The following is a 26,086-nucleotide window of genomic DNA, read 5'->3' on the forward strand; positions in this document are numbered from 1 at the left end:
GGTGGGACTTTACCGCTGCAACGCTTGTCATACGCCAATCCTGAGTAGTAGTCGCCTCTGATTGGTCCGCCCTTATGAACGGGGTCGTTCCACACTCACCGTGTAAGCTACTGTTGAAATTCCAACGCTAACCAACTTTAGCCAGCATGCTAACATGTAATTAAGCGAATGTGATTAAGCTGCATTCATGGCACCACAATGGGTTCGAATTGACAGGTAATATGCTGCTTCCGAAACAGGAATACCGAAATAATTGGCGCTGTTCTGAGCGTGTCGCCGTAACTCCAACCAGAACATGTCCGGTTAGCTATAACGCGGCGATTGGTGGATAACGAACCTGGCAAGCTAACCAGTCAGTCCGGGCTTTGGACTGGCTTGAGGCTTTTGAACAGGTTTCCTCGCCCGGTGGACAACCGAGCCTGATGCTGTGATTATCATGAGTCCCGCGGGCTGCCCCCATGTCAACTGCTTCAAAGTGGACAACTGGAAGCAGAACCTGAGGGCTATTTATCAGTGTTTCGTATGGAGCGGTTCGGCCGAGACCAGGAAACGCAAGGTAACAAGAGACTGGGAAACGTAGTGGGCTCACTTAAACGGAAGAGATGCGCGTGTGTGTTCGAGTAAATGTGAATGTGAAAGGTCGCGCGCGTGTGCGTGTTTGTGGGCTGTAACCCCTTCCAAGAAAATAAAAAATAAAAATAAACGCTCGATACACCAGTGGCAGAATGTCAACAGAACCTTCCATAAAACATTACAATAAAATGGTCAAACGTGTCCGACATCTCTTTGCATCAACGCTGCACCTTCAAGCCACCCGTTCACCGCAACAGCACATCTTCCCTCGCGTTTCTGGCCATTCACAGGCTTTAAATAAACCAATGAATCACCCATGCGACTACAACCTAAATCTTAACCACATCTCTCCATTGCAATCATCGATCATTCTCTTGTTAACCCATTTTTCGCGCCTGTGCCTCACATGTAGATTTGTTCCCATTCACTTCTTGCAGCCAATCCATGTCTGAGTTTGCATGCGTGCCACATCCAAGGTGCTGGAGTGCAAACAGCATCCCTGGCTGCTTATCAGGCTGAGATCAGAAGGAAAGTAGGAAACAGGCATGCATGCTAAAATAAGCAGGGTAAATATTTTTCTAGGTCTCCCTCATCCCATAATTGCCCATTTCTTTACTTGTGCCGCCACCCCACCCACAGAGCAGACTCGCTTGGCACTCCAGTGTTGCTTGTGTCTCCTGCAGACATGAAGGCCAACAGACATCATTTTTTGGAAAAACAAGACACTACTACTGTATTTGTTTCATTGGGTGATGTGTTATTGAGGTGGCATTGCTGATTAATCAGCTGATATTAGCATGTTTAAAACCATCCCATTGTTATTTTTTTAAACACGTTACCACAAAAGATAAAGATTATGACTCACCCAAATCAGCAAAAAATATATATTCATTAAACTGCTGATTTTTTTCCCCTTGTTGTAAAGTTAAAAAAATACTGAAGGACAAAGTGATCTAAAACTGTCAAATATTCAAATTGTAATTTATATCTTTATTGTTGTAAGCATTATGGGACTGCAAAATAAATTCACAGAATTTGATGCTGCGAAATATCAGAATCGTGCCTAAAAAAAAAAAAAAAAAAATCCATATCGGTTGGTTCCTACCCTTCATATTTCAAATTTCCTAAAAGGACAACGCCCAAATATTTTATTAGAAATTAAATACAGTAAAATCATGCTGTGATGCAGATCAATACAATTGTGTCTGATTATATTTATCATTTAAACTAATTAGGTGACGCTATAATCCATTCATGTACTATTCAATGAAGTTAGACCTCAAATACTAATTAATTCATTTATAAAAAATAAAAAAAAGATTCAAGTTTTTAAGCTAGTTAAATGTAAGCAGAATTGTGCTCTTCATTCTCTTGAGGTTGGCCAACAGACCCAACGTCACCCGAACGTGAGGAGAGCTTCGCTTTAGTCATTACTCTGTCCGAATTTGTTTTCTGTATAATTACAGCAATCGCACAAGCCAGTGCATTAGTGTTAATCAAGCCGCCTCTTCGAGAGCGTGCTTTTAACTAGCACTTAACTAATCACACCGTGTATCTGTTGTTTGCACCCCTGTCTCTGCCCCCCCCCGCCCCCACCCCACTCTCTTCTTTTTTTCAGGCCAAGTCGTGCATCTGCCACATGTGCGGCGCTCACCTCAGCAGACTCCACTCCTGCCTTTACTGCGTCTTCTTCGCCTGCTTTGCCAAAAAACACATCCATGAGCACGCCAAGAGCAAACGACATAACCTAGGTACGGCGTGCACACGCTCAAACGCAGCATCTGTCTTCTCCAGCTTGCATTTAGTCATTTTGGTAGTAATTGTCAATAATTGCCAGTTGCCTATTATGCCCTCCTGTTCCTGAATGGAATTTCATTCTTTAGGTTGGCAATGTCAAACGTCACCGTGTTTGCCTGCATTTTGTTATCGCAGCTGTACGCCTGGTGGCTCTCCTTTTTTTTTTTTTTTTTTTTTTTTTTACTCTCGACATAACGGAATTAGGCTCTTGCAGCTGTAAGTTAAGAGCATCACACTGCAGTGTTGGGGGAGTGGGGGGATGTCCGGGTGCCGCAGCAGAGACAACTCGGGTGTGCATGACAAAGCACACTTTTGCAGATGTTCAGAATCATTTGGAAGCTTCCCTTCTTTTTTTTTTTTCCCCCTTGTACTTTTGGCTCAGGAAAACACCCCTTCTGGTGTGTTTGCGTTTCCCCCCCATAGGTTTGTAATTGGGCAAGTGTAATTGTGTGCCTAATTAGGTTAGCTGCCGCAAAAAAAAAAAAAAAAAATAGTATGACAGAGAAGAGAAAATGGGAGGAGGACAGATCTTCATAGATTGTTGAGGAGGTAATTAAGTCATCTTTAACAAACCCTTTGAAATTCGCCCCCTTTTAACAAAAGCCCCCCCCCCTCCTCCTCCTCTTCGCGCCTCTGCCTCACTGTTCTCACGTTCTCCACGTCGTCGTGTTCTGTCGTTTTCCCTCAGTTCAATTCATAGCGTCAATCATCAGCGTCACTGTCAAGACAATCTTATTAGGTTATGACTATTTACTTGCAGAGGATTACACCATCAGCCAAAGGAAGCTGAAGGCCAGGTTGTCATGGCGACGGCAAACAGGTAGCTGCAAGGCGGTGAATGGAAGCGCAAGGTTCTGCTCGGCATTCGCGAAAGTCGGAGAGAAAGAGGCGAGACGCCTCCTCCTTTAGCACGCTCCTCACCTTTCGACTCCTCCTTGCTCCCGCCGCCTCGCCCGGGCGCCACCTCCGCCATTACTGGATGGCGTGAACAGATAGCAGATATGTCAGCCGATAAGGTTCTACTTGGCATTGCGGCGCCATAGCAACGTGGCCCGAGTCGGGAAAAGACAAGAGATGAATCACCTAGCGGCTCGCGCTGACTCACAGCCCTCCATTAGCCTCTGACAAACAAAATAGATAAACTGTGAGAGCAACCCTGCATTTTAATAAAAGCTCTCCCTTGTGCATTCTTTGTTTTATTTTTAGTTTTTATTTGGCTTCTTCTTCCCACCCTCTCCTTGTCTTGACTTTGCAGCTATTGACTTGCTCTATGGGGGGATTTACTGCTTCATGTGCCAAGACTACATTTACGACAAAGACATGGAACAGATTGCCAAAGAGGAACAAAGGAAAGCCTGGAAAATGCAAGGTCTGAAAGCATTTTGAACTCACATTTTCACTCAGCCGTGGGTGAAAAGATCACTTCACATGAAATGTTAAGCTCAGAGTGGTGAAATCAGCTTTTGTTTAGATTCCATGTAAACGAAAAATGACTGTCGATGTTTTCGTGTGGCCACCATCCCCAGACGGCAACCCTATTGAGAATTTTAAAAAAAGGACATCAGTATAGCAGATTTATTGTACTTCATTTTTAGAAGCTTTTTTTTTTTTTGTATTTTTCAATGTATGTTCACAAACTGGAATTGGTGTTTGCAGGCGTAGGTGAGAAGTACTTGTCATGGGAGCCGACCAAGAGGGAACTGGAGCTTCTCCGCCACAACCCCAAGAGGAGGAGAATCACCTCCAACTGTACAATTGGTTAGCAAGCCGCTCTGAAAACGTCCACGTGAAGCGCGTACGCTTGCGACCCACTTTTTCACTTGTTTTTATTTTCAAATGAATTGCTAATCACGCCGCGTTTAGCGAATCTGCATTTGCGCTGATGTGAAAATTGTGCAGTGAGAACAGATAAATGCTATTAATGTTCTTTTTTTTTTTTTGGGTAGGGGGGTATCTGTCATACTTCCTCGCAGCAGAAAACAAAAAAGCGAAATCTTCCTGTCTAGATTAGAACGGCACAGAATGAAAGGGCAGGCGGCAGCCAGAAATAGCAGCCTGAGGCTAACAAGCAGCGAATCCACTGTGACTCCGGCAAATGAGCAAATCCAACAAGCCCCCCCCACCCCTAACCCCCCTCGAGCAACGTCTTTGGGTGAGGGGAGCACGAGAGCTTCAGTCAAGAATCGGGAAGTAGGTCTGTCGAGCCTGCGCGCCGTTTAACCCCACGTTTCCAGTTCTTGGGCTCGTGTATCGTTTGGAGTTTGAAAAAGCTGAGTCTTGAGTCAGCTGAGTGGGAGCCGTTTTCAAACTAAATTCAATTCAGACCAAAAAAAAAAAAAAAAAACGTCAAACATGCTTTCATCAAAGCAGACCCAAATGCAAAAAGTGATTTACGAAGATGTTAATATAAAAAGGCGTCTATAAAAAAGCTGATTCCTTTTACTGTATTTTAGTTTAATTGTACAGTGGTTAACGAACAAACGACAGCGGCGATCTTTGCGCGGATCGTTATGCGACATGTCATCGTCTCTCGTTCCGTGTGCAGGTCTCCGCGGTCTGATCAACCTTGGCAACACGTGCTTCATGAACTGCATCGTCCAGGCGCTAACACACACGCCGCTGCTGCGCGACTTCTTCCTGTCCGACCGACACAAATGTGAAATGCAGAGCAACTCCTGCTTAGTGTGTGAGATGTCGCAACTTTTCCAGGAGGTACTTTTTAATTTTGTATTTTTTTTTTTTTTAATGTATCGTAGCTAAGAAAGGATTTGGAATTGCTAACAATGCTTGTACGCTAGTTCTACTCAGGCCATCGTTCACCGCACATCCCGTTCCGTCTGCTCCACCTGGTGTGGACTCACGCACGTCACCTGGCTGGCTACGAGCAGCAGGACGCTCACGAGTTCCTCATCGCCGCACTGGACGTCCTACACAGGCACTGCAAAGGTCAGGCTCATTCTTGGAGCAATAATTCATGTCTTTTAATTACTGTGCTAATTTCCCGCTTATTTATGTTAGACCATATGGAAAGCGCTTCGTTACATTGTCAAATATGCTCTATGAATAAAATTTGATTGTATTGTATTAAGCAGCCAAATGTGACAACCAAACTTGAGACATATCTCACAAATTTTCATTGTGAGCCCCTAAATGGTGACATTTTGCCCCTAGAATTTGAGACAGTGCAAGTAAAATTTACTCTCACACAAGCAACCTGTAAATTTGCAGATTTCTTTTTAAAAATATGTTTTATTGCAGACAAACTCAGACTCCGCACTTTCTCTGTTAATACAGTGAAAATGAATGGAAATGTAAAATCGAATTATTATAGTGTGTGCCCCAAAAATGTCAAATTGCGGGCCACTGTGCATTCTGGCCCCAAAAACACAAAAAAAATTGTCTGGTGCCCTGTAAATCATAAAACAATACCGTGTATGTAAAAAGAGGATTTAAATTGTGGTCCGCTCCTGCTGTCGGCAGCAGTTCAAATCAAACAAAAGGTTTCCAAACAAAAGCATGACGGATGATAAAACCCAGGGAAAAAAATCGAAATGACAATAGTGGGGAAAAAAAGAAGCGGATGCGGAACAAACATGAGAGGAAAGACGGTGGACCAATGTGAAACTGGTGGAGAATCTGTGTGACAGTTTATATGCCTCGTGTTCTTTGTGTGTGTCCACTTTATAAACCGCCTGTGTGTGTGTGTGCGTGTGTGTGTTCATACAGATGACAATGGGAAAAAAGCCAACAACCCAAACCATTGTAACTGCATCATTGACCAAATCTTCACAGGGGGCCTGCAGTCTGATGTCACCTGCCAAGTCTGCCAGTAAGTGTGTGTGGGTGTGTGTGTGTGTGTGTGTGTAGTATCCCCTCAATCGCATATTGTACATCATCACACGTGACGGTGTGCTCCAGCAGCAAGCAACAGACAGGAAAACACTGTATAATTTATCTGTAGCGCCATCTGGTGGTAAGAAGCGTTGTAGGGATGTTCCTAGAATGCAAACGTCCACCGAAGCTTGAGACAAACCCGCAACTCTTGTCATTGTATATACCGTAGACCATTATGTGTCTCCGTCCTCCTCCCAGCGGTGTCTCAACCACCATCGACCCGTTCTGGGACATCAGTCTGGATCTGCCGGGCTCCTCCACTCCCTTCTGGCCGCTAAGTCCTGGCGGAGATGGCTCAACACTAAACGGAGAGAGTCACGCCACTGGAGCCACAACACTGACTGACTGCCTTCGGAGGTAGCCGGAGTTTTCAGATTTTTTTTTTGTGATTTTTTTTTAATTTAAATTTTTATTTTATTTTATTTTTTTTATCGTTCCATGTAAATTACATTCACATAACGTCACATTTCTCCGTTCAGGTTCACCCGACCGGAGCACCTGGGCAGCAGCGCAAAGATCAAGTGCAGCGGTTGCCATAGTTACCAGGAGTCCACCAAGCAGCTGACCATGAAGAAGTTACCCATCGTGGCCTGCTTTCACCTCAAAGTAGGCGTCGTCTTTTTCAGCGTGGTCTCCGACGGCTCTGCGTTTTCTTTATGTTATGTTTGCGTTTGCAGCGATTTGAGCATTCGGCCAAATTGCGGAGGAAGATTACGACGTACGTCTCGTTCCCTTTGGAGCTGGACATGACGCCTTTTATGGCCTCCAGGTGGGAAGTGTTCAAAATGTTTATGGCGCGCCAAATTGTCCACCTTCACAGATGTCTGCCAACTCCTTGTGCATTCAGATTGGCAACAAATGCCCCGAATAAGAATAATGTCCCGTTGTGCCTTTCAGTAAAGAGAGCAGGATGAACGGCCAGTACCAGCAAACCGTGGAGCCCTTCAACAACGACAACAAGTAAGATCATCCGTGGATTATTTGCGGCAATCTGCAAATGTCTCCAATATGAATACTCAATTCTAGACGTAATTTACTAATCATGCTAAAATGAAGCTCCATGGAGCACTGATAGATTTTTTTCTCCTCTAGATGGCGCTGTTGGTTTAAATACAATACAATAAATCATTGTTTAAAGATAAACTCAAGTGCAATCTAAATTTTCTCTGCATCCTTAAACCAAGTCTTCCATCTAGAGGAAAAAAAGTGCTTCGCGAAGCCTCATTTTACCATCAGTAGTATTTACCCGATCGGACACTTATTTTATTTAATGGTTTCCACATTCTAATAAAAATATTGGGCGAGGATTTCGGTGACAGATCCCCATATTGCTTATTAACTATAAATTTCAAAGCTGCTGATGTGACGATTCCCCCGCTTCGTCTCCATCAGATACAGCCTTTTTGCTGTAGTTAACCACCAGGGGACACTAGAGAGCGGCCACTACACTACCTTCATCAGGCAGCACAAGGACCAGTGGTTCAAGTGTGATGACGCCATCATTACCAAGGCCAGCATCGAGGCCGTACTGGACAGTGAAGGGTGAGACATCATTGAGTTTTTTTTTTTTTCGTTTGTTTTTTTTCCGCGACCCACCAGTCATTGTGTCTTGTTTTTCTTTTCCAGGTACCTTTTGTTTTACCATAAACAGTTCCTGGAGTACGAATAGCGCATCCTTCATCACAAAACATACGAGCCCTGACGCACTACTGCAACTCGCAAAACATTTCCACTGGAATTCAGGACGCACACAACAAGAATCCGCCGAGCCATTCTGCACGTGGAGGTCGGAGCTGACTGGTAGCCATCATCACGTTAGGCTCCTGCCCGGCTTTCTTATTTTCGGACCGACGGAAGCGAAAACAGTTTTGTTTTTAAACCCTAAATTATGCGGGGGATTTTGTTGACTTGATCACAAATGCCGTTCTTGAGCAGCGGGTGGGGAATCAATTGTCTGTGTGCTCTGGGCTGCTATGCAATTGTAATGCAATTTTCCCAGATGAGAAAAAAAAAAACAAAACAACTCTTCGATCGGAATACTAAAAAGGACAAATAATGACCTCAAACGCACGGAAATATCCACTTGTCACAAACTGCTCGCTTTTGAGCGGTTCTGGAATTTGTGTACGTTGATTATTCCATAGTATGAGTAAGTCCTCTTTAAAAATCAAAAAAGCTTTCCCCACCCCTTGTGATAAATACTTGCTGCGACAAGCTGCTTCTTTATTATTATTATTATTATTATTATTATTACATTTTAATCAAAGCAAAGTCATTATAATTCACAAGCACACCACGTGTCACATAGTAGCCTATACACACACCGTCTCAAAATGACCAAATATTGTAAGTCTTGTTATGCATTTTTTTTTTCCACTGCACTGCAGAAGAAGACGAAAATCACAAAGCGAAACATCTCCTTACAAGTTGTACGATAAACATGACGCAGTTGTCACTTCTTGTGAGTTTGTTGTCGGTCAACGACATCGGAAGCTTCGGTTGCGCTCGCCACACCGAAACCCCGCCCCCCTTTTCGAGTGCGCCGGATGTTTCCGCCTCCATTGCTGCTTCCAACTGTCGCAGGGGCGGATGTTACTCAGTAAATATTATATTTTTATATAAATACTGTAATTCTAAAAGAATTCGTTTACAATTTTTTTTTTTGGCATTCACTCTCACGTCGTCCGTCCGTGTTTCATTGTGCTGTGTTGTTTTATATACGCAAAAGAAAAAGAGCTAACGACACCCAACTGAAAATGCTGCTAGTGGCAGCTTAGTGTTAAGGTAGATTAGCTGTTTTTGTTTTTTTTTTGGGGGGGGGGGTGAAGTTTTCTTTTTAAGTACCTAAGTTGCGGGCAGTTTAGAAACATACTGTGTATTCATGTTCAAGGTATGTGCTTGTGGTTAAATGCAAAAAAACAAAACAAAAAAAAAAAAGAACCATTATGGGATGTATTCTCAGAATAGTACAGTATGTACAAAGGATCACGAGCTGATTCTGCGGTGTATTATCGTTGGCTGCATGTTTGTGTGTGTATGCGTGTGTGTTCGTCATAAGAAAAAAAAGACAGTGTGGGGAAAATAACTGGTTGTTTAAAAAAAAACAAAAGTGGTCTTGTGTGTGTTGGGGTTTGTATGCACGTGTGGTGCGCGTGCGTATGTTGTGTGTGTTTGTGTACTGAATCAGTACTTGAGTTCAGCATGCCGCCCAAGCTGAATATTTTTCTTTCTTCTTTTTTTTTTTTTTTACATGTTGAAGATGTATGTAAAGTATATAAATGTACAGTTTGTACGTAAGAGACAAATGGTGAAACCTCCATATTGATTTTTGTTTTTGTTCTTCTATGTTGCTGGATTCAGCTACGGGAGTGGAAATGGTGTCTTGGCCTGTGTGTGTTCATTCCTCGAATACAAAATGACTGCAAAGATTGGGACACGGTGATGGCAAGACACTCGAATAAAGAACAAAAAAAAAAAAAGAATAATCAGCATATGTAATTGACTTTGTCTTACCGAGTTTTTATCCTGGCGAGTCCTAATTATTTGGCAGGCCTACTGACCAATGACAGGGGTCTTCAATCCTGTTCCTCCAGGTCCGCCGTCCTACCCGTTTTCCATCTCTCCCTGCGGCAACACCTGATTCACATGATCAGGCTCGTTTTCCAGTTTCTGCAGACCTCGCTGATCGTTTGAATTAGGGAGAAATGGAAACCAGCCAACCTCGAGGAACAGGATTGAAGACCTCTGTCATAGGTCAGTAGGCCGAATGATCAGGGTTGATGTCGAGGTTGCATATTCTGTGGGTGTTCATGTTCTGAACAGTTTCTATTGGCTCGCCTCTCTTTGTGTGGCACGTAAAGACCATTTCCCCAAGACATCAAGCGAAATTAGAACCTAAGAAGTCTAGACACGGACGTTTTATTCCCCCATCTTCAGTTGAACCAAAAAAAAAAACGTGTAATTACGTTGCGATGCCACAAGATGGCAGCAAAGCACTTTTTTTCCATTAAACTTGACTATGGTCTGACTAAATGAAGCTGAAAATCTTCATTTCAACATTTGAGCACCATAACAGCAGTTATTCCGTGAATAATATAGAATGTGGAATTATTTTTTTAATTCATAACAATAAACACAGCCCAATTATAATCGCATATTCCATGTTCCCATTGTTGCAGCTTGGCGGAGTGTAAATACCCAGAAAGTGACCAAGTCTCGGTCATCCCACCGCTGACTCATCATGGATCTCCAAAGTGGAGGTATGAGACGCGTTCCGTGTCCAGAGGGGATGCCGATTTTGCAGCACAGCTTGTCGGTCGTACGTCATCGGTGCTAAGGAAGGCGCTTTATTATTGCCGCCCACTGTTGTGGGATCAGGGTAGCAGTGGGCACACACGCAAGTCTCAGTGGGGCTGGAATCATCTTCTATGAAATCTGTTAATATAAGATAATGTATAAATTACAGTCCACCCAAAAGGAACGTCATTGATATCATCACCACATTATTAACCTTTGGCGTTTGAACCCAGCTGGCGTTCTCGCCGGGCATCTCCCTGCTTGATGACCGCTTGCTTGGGGTTTGTTTCCGATCTTCTTCTCCTCAGGAAAACCACCAAAGCAAGAGACAAGCTGGACAGCAGCAGAACCAGACACAGGGCCAGGAAGGCGGAGAGGAGGGCGGTGGAATCTTCCAAGGCCGTCTGTATGGCGAGCCCACTGGCGTTTTGGAGGGGCGAGGTCACTTGAACAGGGAGCTTTTTAGTGATCAGTGGAGCTGACGGAGAAGAAAGAACGTGAACGCAGTCCCTCGATTTTACCCATTTGTTATTTATGGTCCAGTTTCTAACGATTTTGTGCTGTTTATTTTGGGTGTCACCCCACTGTTGACCTCTAGATGGCGGTACACTATTAGTATTAACAAGGTGGAAATTGGAAGGAAGAGCAACGGGAAGTACTTGCAGCTGTGCCAAATCGTTGCTGAGGATGCCAACAGAAAGCAACGGTTCACTTCATGAGGTAAATTTTTAATAAGTTGCCGTTGTTGACACAATATGGTTCGGTGCACCGTATATCAAATCCATTTTCTCCATTGAAAAGACAGGGAAGGAAAAATAGCATTGCATTAAAAAAGAAAAAAAAAACAGAATAGATGAGAATATAAAGAACTGGTATTATTTTATGATTTGGAAACAAGCCAAAATCCACAGCACACGCACCCACAATATGTCACATTGGAGTGATTTGATAGTTTGGAAGATGAAAGGTTAACTCAGTACTCACTGTGGCAGTGCAAGAAGCACTCTGCTGGATGTCGACCACAAACATCTGCACACTTGATACATTTCCTCAAAAGCCCGTCGTAGTAGTGGCCAGGCAGTGCTTTACAATCGGCCAACACTAACAAAGGCCCATGAAAAAAAAATAAAAAGAAGAGCTCACTTGTTTGCATGAGGTGATTCGGAGTTAAAAACTTGTGTTGGATTTTTGTCGCTGGACCAGCCAGGACACTTTTCATGTTTTGTTAGCTTCAACAATGGCGTCAATTTACATTTCAAGCCGTTATTTACGTACCGCAATATTTGGTGCACTCGCTGATGACCAGTTGCTGTTGACACATCATGTTGCAATGCAGACATTTTTTAATCAAACTGTCCCAGTGCTGAGCTGCCGGGCATTTGGCTCCCATCGGTGCTGATTGTGACAAACGCAGATGAAGGCCGATAACCTCAAAGTTGAGCTCCGCGTATTGCTGAACTTCTCAATTAATATCCTTGAGAAATATGTCAATGTTCTCAAGCACAGTTCTCTTCGCTCTAGTAAGCACTTAGTCAGTCAGCTGTGAAAGACTAACATTGATTTCTCAGCCATTTTTTTTTATATATATATGAATTAAATGTTGCAAGTTGGTATATGCATCAATGGTTTAGTCGTGCGTTTGGTCTTACCTGGAGAGATGAATTTGATGGCAAATTCTTGTTTGAACATGGAGGCGAGACTGGTCTGCATGTAACTCTGGAAGCTCATTTGAGTATGGACTCTCAGTGCAGACTGGGACTTCCCCAGTGTGTGAAATAAGAAAGAAGTTCTGCCCGAGAGTCGAAAAGTTTCGGGTACAAATCTCAGCTCTGAGAGGTGTATTCCCAAAATGCTATATATATAAGTATTATATTTATATATTATATATATATATATATATATATATAGATAGATATTATATATATATTATTTATATATATATATATATATATATTATATATTATATATATATATATATATATATATATATTTTTTTTTTGGGGTGAAGTAAACGTTATTCTTGGCCGTGTCTAGTCGAGGATGACAAAATTAAATGACTGCAAAATTAACTCATAATGATGACGAATATAGAGAGACGTGTAAACAGGATTTTCACTTACTGTAGCCCAGATGTTGAGAACAGACCGGAAAGTGTGCGGTGACAAGCTGCTTAAAAGTTTAGTTTTGGTTTTCATGGCAAACTACTGACTGGAAAAAAGTGTGAATTGTCGTTGAATTAATAAATGGGTGAACCAAGACAATCATTTGCCATGTGCTTAAGGCCGAGGATCAAAATGCACATTTACTGCTAATAAATATTTTTAACCAACATTTTAACTTATGTGCTGAATCTGTACAAAGAGCAGTGCAAATCACAAGAAATTAATTAAAAAAAAAAGAGATGCATGGCTTTGATGCATGATAAAGAATATCACCAAGATTTGGATGAATACATTTTCATTGACTGCCTTTTTTTTTTAAAACATCTTTGAAAATCGGAAAATTGCAGGTAGTTTGTTGAATTTACTGTACAGTACAAACGAACACTGGGAAAAAAAACGCAAAAAAACGCAAGCAAATTGGCAGACTGTGTAAATGTGCGAAAGTACCTAATTGTCACCAGCAGGGGGAGACATTCTCATATTAAGTTCATTTTAAGTTTTCGGCAGCTCTGCAATTATGAATATAACGTAAATCTGTTGTGGTAGTGTGCTTGCTTACCTTGATTTATTTATTTATTCTCATTTTATTTATTTTTTTATTTATTGATTATTTTAATCGTATATTGTGAACAAAGGCAGTTTCACGAACAATGTAGTCGTGATGCATAATAGCGATTTAATAATGGTGGTCATACGTCAGAAGAGGCAAAAAAACGTTTTGGTGGTTTAAACAATTATTTGCTTCAATTCAATCACTTTACTGCGATAGTTGTGTACCCGGTCCACAAATTAGATTGCTAAAGCACACATACGATGAGAATTGGCAGGTAACGTCACCAAGTAGTTCGTAAGTGGCGCGTTTGACGGGATGAAAGGTGTCTCCTAAGTCGTGCCATCAAGTATGTGCATGCGAGATCAAAGCCCGCCAAATCACACGCTGGGCATCTCCTCTTGATCACCAGGCATCTCGTTTTTTTTCCCTCCCCCCATGCACAAGGGCATCTGTGTTGGATCAAACAGACTTTTGTGTGCTCATTTTTTGGACACAGGCACCACAAAGCTTTTTGCAATCATCTGCTTTGGTTCTGTTTTCCAGCATGCAGGCAAATTTGAGCTTGCTTATTTGTTCTTCTCATCATGCTTGCCACAATCCTCCTCCATCCTTTTAACAGTAGCGCATAATACAGCACAGCCGCGGTTATTAATCAATATGTTAAGTCTGAGCGTGTCCATAACAACCAGTATGTAACTACACCGTGAGGCACTAATGTGGGCGACATAAAGTGTTCATGGTCAGAGCAGTCTCTATTTTTATGTTGTGAAAATGACTGGCAGTCACGACGACACAAAGACAAGTATGATTAACTTTGGAGTGAAGGGTCTAATTGAAAGTAGTGACAATCAGAAAATGAATGATTTTGTAGGCTCGGGAAGATTTCACTTTTAATAACGTGACATAACTGAGATGGCTTTGATGAAATTGACTCAAGTTGTAGACATTATGCCAACACAGAAGACAACACAATATATGCATGTGAGTATTGTTGCATTTTGTGTTTGTATGTTGCTTCTGTGTGTTTTTTTTTTTTTTTTTTTTTAAATCCAATTAATATGACGTCAATGCTAGTTTGACATTATGTGTTAGCATTAAGCTAGCACAATTTTGTTAGACAAAATATATAATGTACTTGCACGTTTTGGAGTTTGAATAAATGATACAATGTTTAATTCTGTTTTGTGCCCATTTTATTGTAAACAGGGAGGTTCTGAGGCGCGATGGCGCACCACTGCTCCGCCTGCCGTTTGCCACGGGTGTCTGCGTATTTGTTCCCAGTCAATCAGGAAGAAGCAGGTAATTTATTTATTTATTTTTTTATGTGAGGGGACGTCTTGCGATAATCGACATTGCGACTGATAAGAGTATGGACTTGTTTACAGCTGTTGACCCTCCATAGCAATACTATTTAGCATTAGCCAAAGTTTTAGCAAAAAGCCCGGCCATGTGAATGATTCACGACGTTCATGCGTTTATTAAAGTTAATGTCAGAGAAGGGGATCAATATGCAAACATTACATCATATTTAATGTTTATCAGCGTTTTTTTGTTTTTAAGAATGTGTATTCCAGGGGGCATCAATTATGCATGGATTTTTGCTAGTTGTCAGCTTTGAGTGCAGAGTAAATACACAAGCGGTTTGGAAATTGTCAGAATATTGCTTCATCTTCTGGCGCAATCGGTTTTCTCATTTTTCATCCTCGCTGATCGGTGATCGGCCCGAAATCATGATCGAGCCTTTCCTTTTCTTTTTTGGTGGTGCAAAAAGTTCCCGTTCATTTTTGAGCGTGTCATCTCATCTCCGTCCGCTCACCTGCTTCAATGGACGACATTCGTCAGCCCGTAACGTTGGCTCGCTTTCCCGGCGGCACAAGACTTGTGAGTCATGCATGCGCATAGGGGCAACTCGGCACGAGAGAAAAAGGAATGGCGTCCACTCGTGCATGTAAAGTGTCAAACTGGCTCGCCGTCATGCACTTGGCCGAGAATATCTTAAGCATGGATGCGTCAAAATATATGTAACATTTGATATTATCGTTTCATTCATCTCGCGTTCCTCATAGTGGCCGGTGGCATCAGGCATTTCTTTATTTAATGAAATGGTTTGTAAAAAAAAAAAAAAATGTTTATGGTTTATTCTTCATACTTCTCATCAATTTAAATATTTAATTAATTTCAGAAATTCAATTAAAAAAAAAAACAATGCCTATGGACGCTACTATTGCAGCTGCTGTTGTTTTTAAAATGGCGTCTAAATAAAGATGAGTCGAGTTAAAATGCAAAAAAATGAAAAACATTAGTTAGATTTATTTCAAAAATATTTTATTCAAGATTTGTGATTTTATAAGTAACTGTAAAGTAGTCTTATATTAATCGATAACAAAATAAGAGGTATCAGTTAAGTTCCAGGACTCGTATCACAAAATTTTATGGTATTTTCCTTTGCTGTAAAATGATCAACATGTCATCGATGAAATCCTGCGACGTTTACTTTGTTCAGTGCGCGAGAAGAAGTGAGAGTTGTGGCAGGACAGTTCATGCCCTGAGCATCTGACAGTTCCTGAGAACAACATTGAAACCCAGACTTGGGTCCGCTCTGTGGTGCGTCTAATCACTATATTTACATATTTGTCTAACAGTCCATGTTTGTAGCAATTAAGTTCAATTGTTTTTAAAGTACCCTCACAAATGAAACAGTGAAATCATGTTGGAAAAAAAAAACTTTCATTCCGTCACAGTTAACTTACTTGAAATCATTCGTTCATCCATCGCTGGCTGTTTTGAGTTCCACGTCGAGATTCCTTCTTCAAGGAGATCTAAAAGCATTTGTTTATCCCTTAAGAGGAAATTATTTATTTATTCATGGCCCCTGACATGAATAAATGACGATCAAATGCATTTGAAAGAACTTCCGAGTGAAAGTACACACATTTTCAGCCGGCCTCATTCATATTATATCCATCCCAAGTATGCTGATGTAACACAAATGATCCGAAAGGCAATCAAATACACCATGAGAGCAGCAAGTGGCGTTTGTTTTAATCGTACATGCGTACAATTCATCATTTTCTCATAGTCTACGTCACAAATTCTTACATGAAATCACAAACGGAAGCAATTTAATCCGGGGGGTGGGGGCGAGTACATGGCAGTGTTTCGCTCATCATGTCACCGAGTAAAGAGCGTTGCTTGATGTTCACCGATTTTATTAAACGTCTTGATGAGTTACAAGGCACATTGAGAAAATACACCGCATGGAGAAGTGGAGTCTCCAAAGTTGAACGTGATCCATTCGGTCACTTTTGTTGACTTCAATTTTTGCCACAGGAAATCATTGACGGAGAAACAATTGCAGCGTAAATAAAAGTAAAACTTCTTGACCTTTTTGAGGATGTTTGACAGACTGGAAAGATAACAGAAGGGATAGAAATGTGCTGTTTATATGTTGGTTGTTTATGACATATCTTATCGCATAGCTAGCATACATATAGTTCAACGAGCATTCACACATTCTACCGTCGGGATATTTTTGTGCCCTCATTGAACTTAGCATGCGTGTTTTGGAACGCGGCACAAAGGTAAGAGATGAGATTCAAACCCCGAGCTTCATCTGTCAGGCAGGGGTGCTAGCTAGTCCACTGTTATGGAATTGTGCAACTATTTTCGAGTGGATTATTTTTAATTCACTGATAATGATTGCAATTAAATATGAATATTTTCCAACAAGTGGCCCATCTTCTTACTCTCTGATTGTGCGCCATATCGGAGGCGGGTTAAACCCCGCGTTGGTAATTACGCAGATGAGCGCAGGATCTGGGAGAGGGAGGGCTGTGCTGCTGTGGGAGTGGTCACAGCCGATTTCAGTCCGTTTAACTTTTTCAATGGCCGTCATTTAAAAAAAAAAAATGAGAACGTACTGAGTGCAAGGCAATTTAAAGGAGTCTGACTGATCTTTCAAGGCTCAGAGAATATTTTCTACCTCGTTCCCTTTTTAGTCATCAGCAGTAGAATATGGCCTGGTTTCACTTATTAAGGACCAACAAAAGTAGAAAGGAAACCCCAATGACTTTTATGCTAATCATTTTTGCTTTTTGCAAACATCTGAACAAAATACAGAGAGCAATGATAAAAATGTGCTTTTCATGTCAAAATAATGTATTTACAAGTATCACCAGTGTAACAATTTGACAAACTTTACAAAGTATTTGCACGCTATTTAGTAGTAGTAGTATTTAGTAGTGTGTGCGTGTGTCTTTGCGCATTTTGCCTTTTTATCTCTGTTTGTATGTACGTACTGAAAATTAACTCATCCCTTCTGCTTCTAAATTTAAATAATTGCCGTCATCTTGTCTTTTCTTTTGTTTTTTAGTAGATTTTCCGTGACAGGCATTCGGTTAATAACCAACTATTTCCATATCTCTGTACATACTGAGAGATCACACCCCCTGCCAAATTGTCAAACATCCGAGATCTATGAAATTGGAGCCCATATGGTGAGAAGTGCAACCCCTTCCCATACCAGCTTTAAGATTATTTTTTTCTCAAATACAATACGAACTTAATATTGACCAGTGCATCCTCTCTGCACATTTTAGCCCTTCACAAATAAGCTTTATTAAAAAAAAAAAAAAACCATAGCGTGGTTGCCTTTGCTTCTTCGTCATATTTTTCGACTTTACATTAAAAGCCAGACATCTAGACAAGCGCTCTTTCCACATATGGTGTTGAAGTGTGCAAAAGCGCATAAAAGAGCTCCATGTCAGTCCAACTGAATGCATGGAAAAATCTTTCAAGACATGACCTCAATTCAAGAGATATTTAGGTCTTCTTTGCACACGCACAAAAAAAAAACCTCTGGGTGTCTACATGCGACATATCATTGCGCTACATTCACATTAGTTTTGGTTCAAACCGTCTTGTCAAAGTGAATTAAACATCACGACGGCCCACTTAGTACATTATGTCCGAACAGCCAACGGCATGGAGAGTCTCGGTGCATTTCTTTCAGGTTCACTCAAATTCCATCAACAAGACGTTCATCACTTTACATTATTCCCGTGCATGCAAAGCAAATGAGGGGGGGGGTGGATTTACAGAGGGCGCTCAAAGTAATCGGGAATGATGATGAATCACACAAAAGTCTGATTTGGAGGAACACGCTTTTATATACAGAAAGGCATTCGACTGAAAAATTGTTTGCCTACGCAGCGTTTGGCCAGTTGTGTTGTTGTTGAAGCTTGCGGGGGAGTTTACATCGATGTGGTGCGTTGAAGGGCGTCGGTCATTTCATCGTCATTTGCAGACATTACGCAATCACGTAAGTTTCTGGTCCGTTGTGTAAAACGAGATGTTAGAGCCCAAATGTAGCCTCATGATGTGCAAACAAAAGCGCTGAGTTCCAAACATACTCATTAATAATTCAAATGTTTTGTATTTATAACTTTAGGGCCTCCTAAAAAGGAGGATAGTTTTAGAGGATGTTGAAATATTAGCTGGCTTGCACTATTATTTGTCATCATTGGACGTAAGAAAAATAAAACTGCAACATCTGGTAGAGTACATAAAATAAATCGAGCTTGTCCCCCCACCCCCCACCCTTTTTTTTTTTTTTTTGTCACCGATACATGGGTCCTGACTGAAGCAGCAATCTGCGACAAAGTCAACCCGACACGGCAGGATGACCCTTTTTCAACAGAGCCTCAGAAAACATCCTCATTGACATGAAACGAGAGGTCACGGCACACGCAGCTTGAGACGGCCCAAAAGAGCAATCGTTTTTCATCGAGCGGCTTATTCATTTATTTTTCCTCCAAAAAGCAAAGTTGATGTGATGAGGTCCAAGAAAATCATTTGGGCAAAGGTCCAAATCAATTTTGCGAGATGACAGTCGTCGGCGCATGAGGTCGTTTTGGACTCAATATATTTTTCGCAATGCAAATAAAAAATTAAAAAAAGAATAAAAAAAAAAATTGAGACTGTTTTGAATTGGAAAAATGGGCAATCTTCAAATATTATAGGTTCAGAAGAGTCGCCTAGAAAAAACATTTACATCGGTGCTTGAGGAAAAATGATGTCTTGGACAAAATGTTATAAAGTAGCCGTATTGCGAGAGGCAAAACTCTAGCTAATAGAAATTCATAATTGGTGTCAAGGAAGTCTGATGACAGTGGGGCACCTTAATTTTTACGAGTTGTAACGCGGTGAAGTACAACTCAAGTCCTTGCACTTCCCGTGTATATATTTTTTTTTCAAAACAAAACTTTTTTTAAGGTTAATATTATAAGACTTTTAAATAATTTTTTTTCGGGATCAACTAATATCGGCCGTTAAAGCATTTCAAGGTAGGACATGATCGGTATACCACAATTTTTATTTCCAATAATAACTCCATACAAAAACTATTTTAACTTTTTCCTCAATTTTATTTCTTTGACTTTCAACCGGGTCACTTTGACCCTCAACATAATCTATGCGCTAATGCTAATATCTAACCCGTCAGGCATCATCGGGGATGGTGTGAGGCAACCAGAAATATCCGAGAAATCTCTCGCCCGATCAAATTAGGTTGCTGGTAAATATTTTGCCTCGACATAAAATGAATCTCCACTCCGGAAAATGGGGCACACATTCTCATTGGTTCACACGTCGCTTCAATCTGAATTTTCTAAAGGCTAAACCGAACGAGAGGCTGATAGTAGTGATTGCCGTAAAGACGAACCTTTACATTGTCATGTCTTAACATTTCAAAAGTGAGCTCTGCATAAAAAAAAAAAAAAGAAAAGTACACACTGACGGTTCGAAGCAGGCTTGAGCAAAATGTCAAGTACGTCATAAAAGGTTCCGCAGACATGCCACAACAGGGAAATATTTGACTGACCTTTTTGATTGGCCCGAGCCGTGTTCGCACATGCGCCGGGCTGGCAAAAAAAAAACCTTCATCATATTTACAAGTACAAGCTGCTTTGGAATCAAAAGCGACTTTGCCAATTTCTTTCGCCATCCCACCATTGAAGAGTTTGCGGATCCGTGAGGCGTTCCTCGGCAAGCCGCCAGCGTCCGCCATTGGGAAATTGCCTGGTGCTGTCATTCTCTGCTAATCGTCTAAAGTCCGGGCTGGTGTAACAGATCATTACCATCTACCGTTATTATTTTTTTTCTTGTTTTGAGTTTTATCTTTTGAGGTTTGCTAGGCCATCGTCCACTAAAATGTTCGGCTTCCTCAGCATGTCTCCCCCATAATGGAAACGGCGCCTAATGGCATTTATTTCCAAACCCATCAAAAATGGGGCTGTCTCTTCCTCGCACACCATTAAGCAGTAAAGTAGCCCTTCTATCCCAATTCGCCAACGTGTGCCCAACTGACGTTACTGACGTCAGCGACTTATGTCGTGATGTCGGTCGAGAGCCTTGGCGTGCGTTATTCGGTGTTCGGGGTCAACGAGATCACGTTGGCTCATCCACACAAACGGTTGTAAGCTCGGGTCGATGTACCTTCGCTGGCCTCTGTTGTGAAACTGTTTAGATTTGACTTACTTCATGTGCCGGAGTCCAAAGGACGGCCGGCCGGCTATTGCGTCAGTGCTTCGTGGCTCCGAGTAGTCGTATGAGCAGATCTGCCCTCAAATGCTGGTCTGCAGCTCTCCATTGAGCAGCGCCGCATTGTGCGCCTCCAAGTTGGCGTTGATGATCAGCGCGTTGTTGACCATCCTGCTCCTGTCCACTCTGCTGTCACTGCGATCCATCTCATCCAGCCCCGTCACCTTTTTAAGACAGAGCACCTTCTGGAAACTCTTTTTGAAATTGTCCGACAGGAAGGCGTAGAGGATGGGGTTGGCGCAGCTGTTGGCGTAGCCCAGCACCACCACAAAGTCGAAGGTGCTCTTGACGGCCGACGTCGGGTTGATGGAGCCGGTGACCGAGGTGACGTTGAAGATGTAGAAGGGCAGCCAGCAGAGGACGAACACGGCCACCACGATGGAGACCATCCGCGTCACCTTCCGTTCGGAGCGTTTGCGCTTGGTCGAACCCACTCGCATGCCTGACGATTTCACCTGGGGGACGGGCAAACCGTCAGTTTGTCGAAAAAAAAGCATGCACTTCATGCTATGTCAACCATAAGACGCAATTTATTCAAGAATTCATCCGTACGTCAGTCCATAATTTTGAGGACCGGCAACCGGTGTTGGCACTTGTTGCTAATGCTAACAGCTAGCTGCTAGCCGGTAGTAGCCACTAACACCGGAGATTTGCGTCATGTCATACAATGACGGCGTAATTAACTAGCGGTTTGTTAGCCTCCTAAATTAGCGACGGAATTTGATTTTGGGATGTTGTTGTGTTGATGTTGATGGCAACGATGTCATGTCAATTAAAACTGCGATAAAGCCAGCCGAAAGGTTATTTGGAAAGCTTTATTTGAAAGTTGGCCATTGTGGAGACGGCATGTTCGTTGAGTGCATTTGCAGCAGCCTTGACGACGTCGTGACGAGACAGGAAAAAAAAATCCTTAATCGTTAATTCGAGGACTCGTTTCACCCCAAAATGCTCCCGGACGTGCGACTTGCGTGATCCATGTGGGGCGATTGTGGACCGGTCCACAGAGACCCGTGGACCGCTACCGGGCCGCGACCCGGCTGTTGAGGACCATCCGATCTATTGTCGTCATTCGTGTTGTGGGTTATCCCGGTGAGCCTATCCCAGCTAACATTTGCGGGAGAAACCCCACACAAGCACGGGCAATAGCGTGAAAGAACTTCTAAGTCACACCGCCCGATTTGATGCTTATTCCTCGAGGATGAAATTCTAAATTTAGCTCATCGTCCGATGTAATGCGCATTTTCTTCGGCAGACGTGTTCAATAAAGCAGCTCAATCGCAAACGGGGTGATTGACCGACAACGCCGGGTGGCTCGATATTTTCGATAATATTCCCGCCGCAATTATAAATTCTTAAACAAAGCCCAATTTGCAGTAAGCAAGTTCTTACCTTGACGATAATGAGCAGGTAACACAGACATATGACAGCCAAGGGCAGGAAGAATCCAATGAAGAAGGTGTAAAATATGAAAGCGGTGTAATAGACATCCTGGGGCTCGGGCCAAACGATCCCACATACGGGGACCTTGTTCAGACCGCTGAAGATCATCGTGGGCAGGATGACTAAGAGGGAAACGCCCCACACTGTCAAGTTGATTAACTTGGCTACTCGGGGCTTCCGCCATTTTGTCGACTTAATAGGGTGAACCACGGCCAGGTATCGATCGATGCTCATCACCATGAGGCAAAATATGCTGGTGAACTGATTGAGAGAGTCTGGGGGAAGAAACGGATAGAGGCAGGAATTACTTTTTAATCAAAGAAGGAGAGAATTCATTGCAAATTTAAGGATAGCAGAATGAGAAGTTGGAATTTGGAAGTGTGACTATTCAGCATTTGGCCTCAATTTTCTTAACTTTGCAGAGAAAAGATGTTGCCAAGAAAGTTCCTCAGTTGCAAAATTACACTATTTTGGTTATCAGAACTGTCCACAAATCTAGAAATACATTTATTTGACGTATTATAAGTTTCTAATATGATATTACAATACAAGTGCGCTTTTGTCAGTGTTGCTATGCTTTTTTTTTTTTTTTTTCCCCAATTTCTTTTTTACCTTTTCTATTTATTTGTTCGGGTTGTGTTTAACATTTTGTCAGGGCCATGTCATAAACTCTTTTAGAAGTATTGACCTATATTTAAAACCTAAATTGTAATAATTATTGCAGCCAACTTCACATAACCAAATCCATAAAACAGCTGAGCCGTGATCGGTCGATACCTGAGTCTCAGAAATCACCGTCACAATAAATACTCAACAAGTAACCCTGTTCATGGGTATCAATGCCTTACTTAGCTTTTATTTTAAAGTTGGCCCTCCGAAGCAATCGGCATGGCCGTTGACTTCAAATGGAGGCTGTCGTGACCGCAGTCAAGCTGACTGACTGAGCTGCAATATGCTTAGCGAGCAAAAAAAATGCAATGACAGACTCGAAATGGAGCGCACTGTTAAATATCCAGTACTCATGCGCACCGGCGCACCACTTATATGCGCGTCAATCGACATTTGTCTGGAGTAAACAGAATTGTCCACTTTTAGGTTTATTAACAAGACTGAAGAAGTTGTAAAAAGTCGATTGTACATTTAGAATAGAGAACAGATGAAAATTAATTTGTCATAAATTGAGAGGTAACCGTGGAAACTGTGCCATTCTTTACATTTCAACAGCCCTAATATAATAATACAATATTTATTTATTTTATTTTATTTATTTAGTTATTTATTTTTTATTTTATTTTATTTTATTTATTTAGTTATTTTATTTTATTTTATTTTATTTTGTTTTATTCTATTCAATTCAACTACTGGACTCCAGAGCTTTTCCTTTTATGTTTTTCAAACATTCGCCTCTTGTGGAGCCACCAAGTGCCTATTTGCTCCAACAAAGTATGGCTGCCCCGTGAAGCGTGCTCGGCTCCCCACCTACCCACGGTCATGATCACTCTGCACAGCGCTTCGCCAAAAGGCCAGTGCACCAATGCCAGCTGCAAGGCGATGAACGGCAGGCTCATCATGCACAGCACGTCCGCCACGGCCAGGTTGAGGATGTATATGTTGGTCACCGTCTTCATTTTGGCGTAGCGTAGGATGACGTAGATGACGAGGGCGTTGCCGCAGAGGCCCACCGCGCACACCATGAAGTAAATGAAGGTGATGACGACTGAGCTGGTCTTGTCCTGGTGGGGCTCCCTCGTCTCTGTCAGGTTCAGGTCCAGGTCTGACTCGTTGCCTTGGAGGTAGCTGTCGTATAGTAGCGGCTCGGGTATTGTCATGTTTGGTGGCGGTGAGAGGAAAGACCATTGATCCAGCGCCATAATTGCTGAGTCAAAGTTTGCTAAAATGTGGCCGATGGGTTTGCGTGAGCATCACATGGTACATGAAGGGAGGAATACATCTGGGAGGAGACAAGAATATTGTGAGTGACGGTAATAATGTAAGAGCCATGGCAACAGTGACTGACTATAACGACGGTCAGGGCTCAAGTCAGAATCGCAGTGGCGCCCCGCAAGCTTGCATTTTGTGCAATTTCCAACCACTCACATCCCAAATGCTTTATTTCCACAACTGTTGTTGCTGTCAAACCAAAAGCGTAAACCCACCCAACGGGGGTCAAATCATCTCAAGCTGGGCTGGATGCAGTTGTGTGCATACATGCAAACAGGCAGGTTCGAGAGACGAATGTGTTGTGCCGCCAGCGGAGACAGATGTTTATTCAATCGATCTTAGGGACAAACAGCTCTGACACTGTGGGAGGATCTGCCATTCCAGTTGAGAGACAAGTCCCAATTTTGGTCGCATGTATAAAATCGGCAGACGACCTTTGGGAAATAAGATCACTGGATGGTATAGAAAGAGGCATTTTTTTAATTAAAAAGAAAAATGCCAGATGCATCATTTTATTTTTTTTAATAAAAACAATTCAAATGACAAAAAAAAAAATATATATCTTTGAGGACGTCAAAGTCGAGCTGCAAAGTAAGAGCATGTGAGAATGTTCCAGCGCTTGATCTCGCATACCTTGCCTCAACCTCATCTCACCAGCCATTAATGAAATTAAGATTCTTCTCAGACTCATTTAGTGGAAAATTCCTGCTAGCCCCTCGATTGCTCTGAAAAGATACGATTTCAGAATTATTTTTTTTTTTTAATGAGAATCTCAATTTCAGGAAAATCTACATCCTGTTACACTTTGATGGTTCTCATTCTAATATTTCTAGATTGTGAATATATTGTCTATCTCCAAAGCAATCTTTGCCCGTCTCTGGGGGGGGTGCTGACACGGAGCTGTCACTGGGAGCTCAGACAGGAAATTCCATCTCCATAATTAAATTAACAGTCACACAATCCGTCACGTTTTTACATGCATTTTTAACCCACGAGGTTTTATCTACTACAGCATCGGTGTTAATTGGGATTATCTAGAAACCGCCACATCTTGATCAGTGCTAAAATATAATCCAAATATATAACGTCCTGTACATTCAATACTTATGAAAATACAATAAGGACTTTTCAGCTTTGATATTAATTTTACTCACTTTGGAGTATATATGACCATTTTATGTATTCACCGAAAGACTTACTTTTAAATCGAAAATGTCCTCCTTGTATCAAGTCCATCGTGGCAACTGCCAAGGTGTCTTTATGGAGCGCGTCCATCTATCCTTCCATCCATTCATCCACCTGCTCCTTCTGTTACGCGTGGCTCAAGTCGTTCTCGCAGCCGCTATTTACCCTCGTCCCTTCCCGTGGCAGCTGGATCTTTTTTTTTTTTTTCTATTTTTTTTTTTTTTTTTACCAGCTGCTAGATATTTCTTTCCTCCAACAGTTATGCTGAAATGAACCTAAGTGAGGAAAGTGTTGGTGGAGAATCCAAGCGACGAGTGCGTCACGGTGACAGGGTGCGCGCAAGACTGCGACTGAGAGAAAGAGGGGGGGAAAGGGGGGATAGTGAAAGAGGGAGAGAAGGAGGGAGAGAGAAAGAGAGATCAATTCCCCATAGCAAGAAATTGATCTAATCGGATCCAGGGTCAAATTGTCACGAGAAAAGCTTTCTTTACTGAACATGCGTGTATAATAGTGGATTTCCACCGAATCCAATTTAATGACTGGTGCTTTGATTTGCGAGTTTAATTTGTTACCAGACTTGTCACTCACTTTACATTCGTATCAAATGAACTGAATGTTTCCCTTTCATATGAATTGAAAGTGCATT

The 26,086-nt window shown here is 42.0% G+C and overlaps 4 protein-coding genes across 6 annotated transcripts in view; 2 read left to right on the forward strand and 2 right to left on the reverse strand.

The window, feature by feature from the left end:
- The first annotated feature begins 85 nt into the window (after positions 1–85).
- Positions 86–21,678, forward strand: usp22 (ubiquitin specific peptidase 22). 3 transcript variants are annotated; one of them, XM_088284659.1, is made up of 16 exons: positions 86–556; positions 2,192–2,324; positions 3,626–3,739; positions 4,027–4,128; positions 4,916–5,082; positions 5,169–5,316; positions 6,097–6,199; positions 6,463–6,621; positions 6,744–6,870; positions 6,942–7,033; positions 7,162–7,224; positions 7,657–7,806; positions 7,891–10,017; positions 10,443–11,280; positions 14,482–14,574; positions 21,090–21,678. In XM_088284659.1, the coding sequence occupies exons 1-13, from the start codon at positions 437–439 to the stop codon at positions 7,931–7,933; spliced, it is 1,521 nt and encodes a 506-aa protein (XP_088140785.1). In that variant the 5' UTR covers positions 86–436; the 3' UTR covers positions 7,934–10,017; positions 10,443–11,280; positions 14,482–14,574; positions 21,090–21,678. The 3 variants fall into 3 exon arrangements, with proteins under 3 accessions (XP_088140785.1, XP_088140787.1, XP_088140786.1); XM_088284661.1 differs by lacking the exons at positions 14,482–14,574; positions 21,090–21,678 and having other exon boundaries at positions 7,891–8,064; positions 9,625–9,758; positions 9,858–10,017; positions 10,443–10,722; XM_088284660.1 differs by lacking the exons at positions 10,443–11,280; positions 14,482–14,574; positions 21,090–21,678 and having other exon boundaries at positions 7,891–8,064; positions 9,625–9,766.
- On the reverse strand, positions 9,495–12,312 carry tnfrsf13b (TNF receptor superfamily member 13B). The gene is made up of 5 exons (XM_088284669.1): positions 12,210–12,312; positions 11,836–11,955; positions 11,545–11,661; positions 10,775–11,038; positions 9,495–10,698 (listed from the first exon to the last, which is right to left on the reverse strand). The coding sequence occupies exons 1-5, from the start codon at positions 12,286–12,288 to the stop codon at positions 10,484–10,486; spliced, it is 795 nt and encodes a 264-aa protein (XP_088140795.1). The 5' UTR covers positions 12,289–12,312; the 3' UTR covers positions 9,495–10,483.
- The window catches only part of slc39a11 (solute carrier family 39, member 11), a 61,161-nt gene continuing 49,615 nt past the window's right edge, over positions 14,541–26,086 (forward strand). The window contains exon 1 of the mRNA XM_088284663.1: positions 14,541–14,574. The gene's annotated coding sequence lies outside the window, so the exon portion shown is untranslated. The remainder of the gene's footprint in view (positions 14,575–26,086) is intronic.
- On the reverse strand, positions 19,631–25,774 carry sstr2a (somatostatin receptor 2a). The gene is made up of 4 exons (XM_088284662.1): positions 25,455–25,774; positions 23,798–24,265; positions 22,264–22,589; positions 19,631–21,329 (listed from the first exon to the last, which is right to left on the reverse strand). The coding sequence occupies exons 2-4, from the start codon at positions 24,183–24,185 to the stop codon at positions 20,898–20,900; spliced, it is 1,146 nt and encodes a 381-aa protein (XP_088140788.1). The 5' UTR covers positions 24,186–24,265; positions 25,455–25,774; the 3' UTR covers positions 19,631–20,897.

The sequence above is a fragment of the Idiotropiscis lumnitzeri genome, chromosome 20 (genome assembly GCF_059441095.1).
Source record: "Idiotropiscis lumnitzeri isolate Australia: NSW breed Sydney's pygmy pipehorse chromosome 20, RoL_Ilum_1.0, whole genome shotgun sequence".
NCBI lineage: Eukaryota > Metazoa > Chordata > Actinopteri > Syngnathiformes > Syngnathidae > Idiotropiscis > Idiotropiscis lumnitzeri.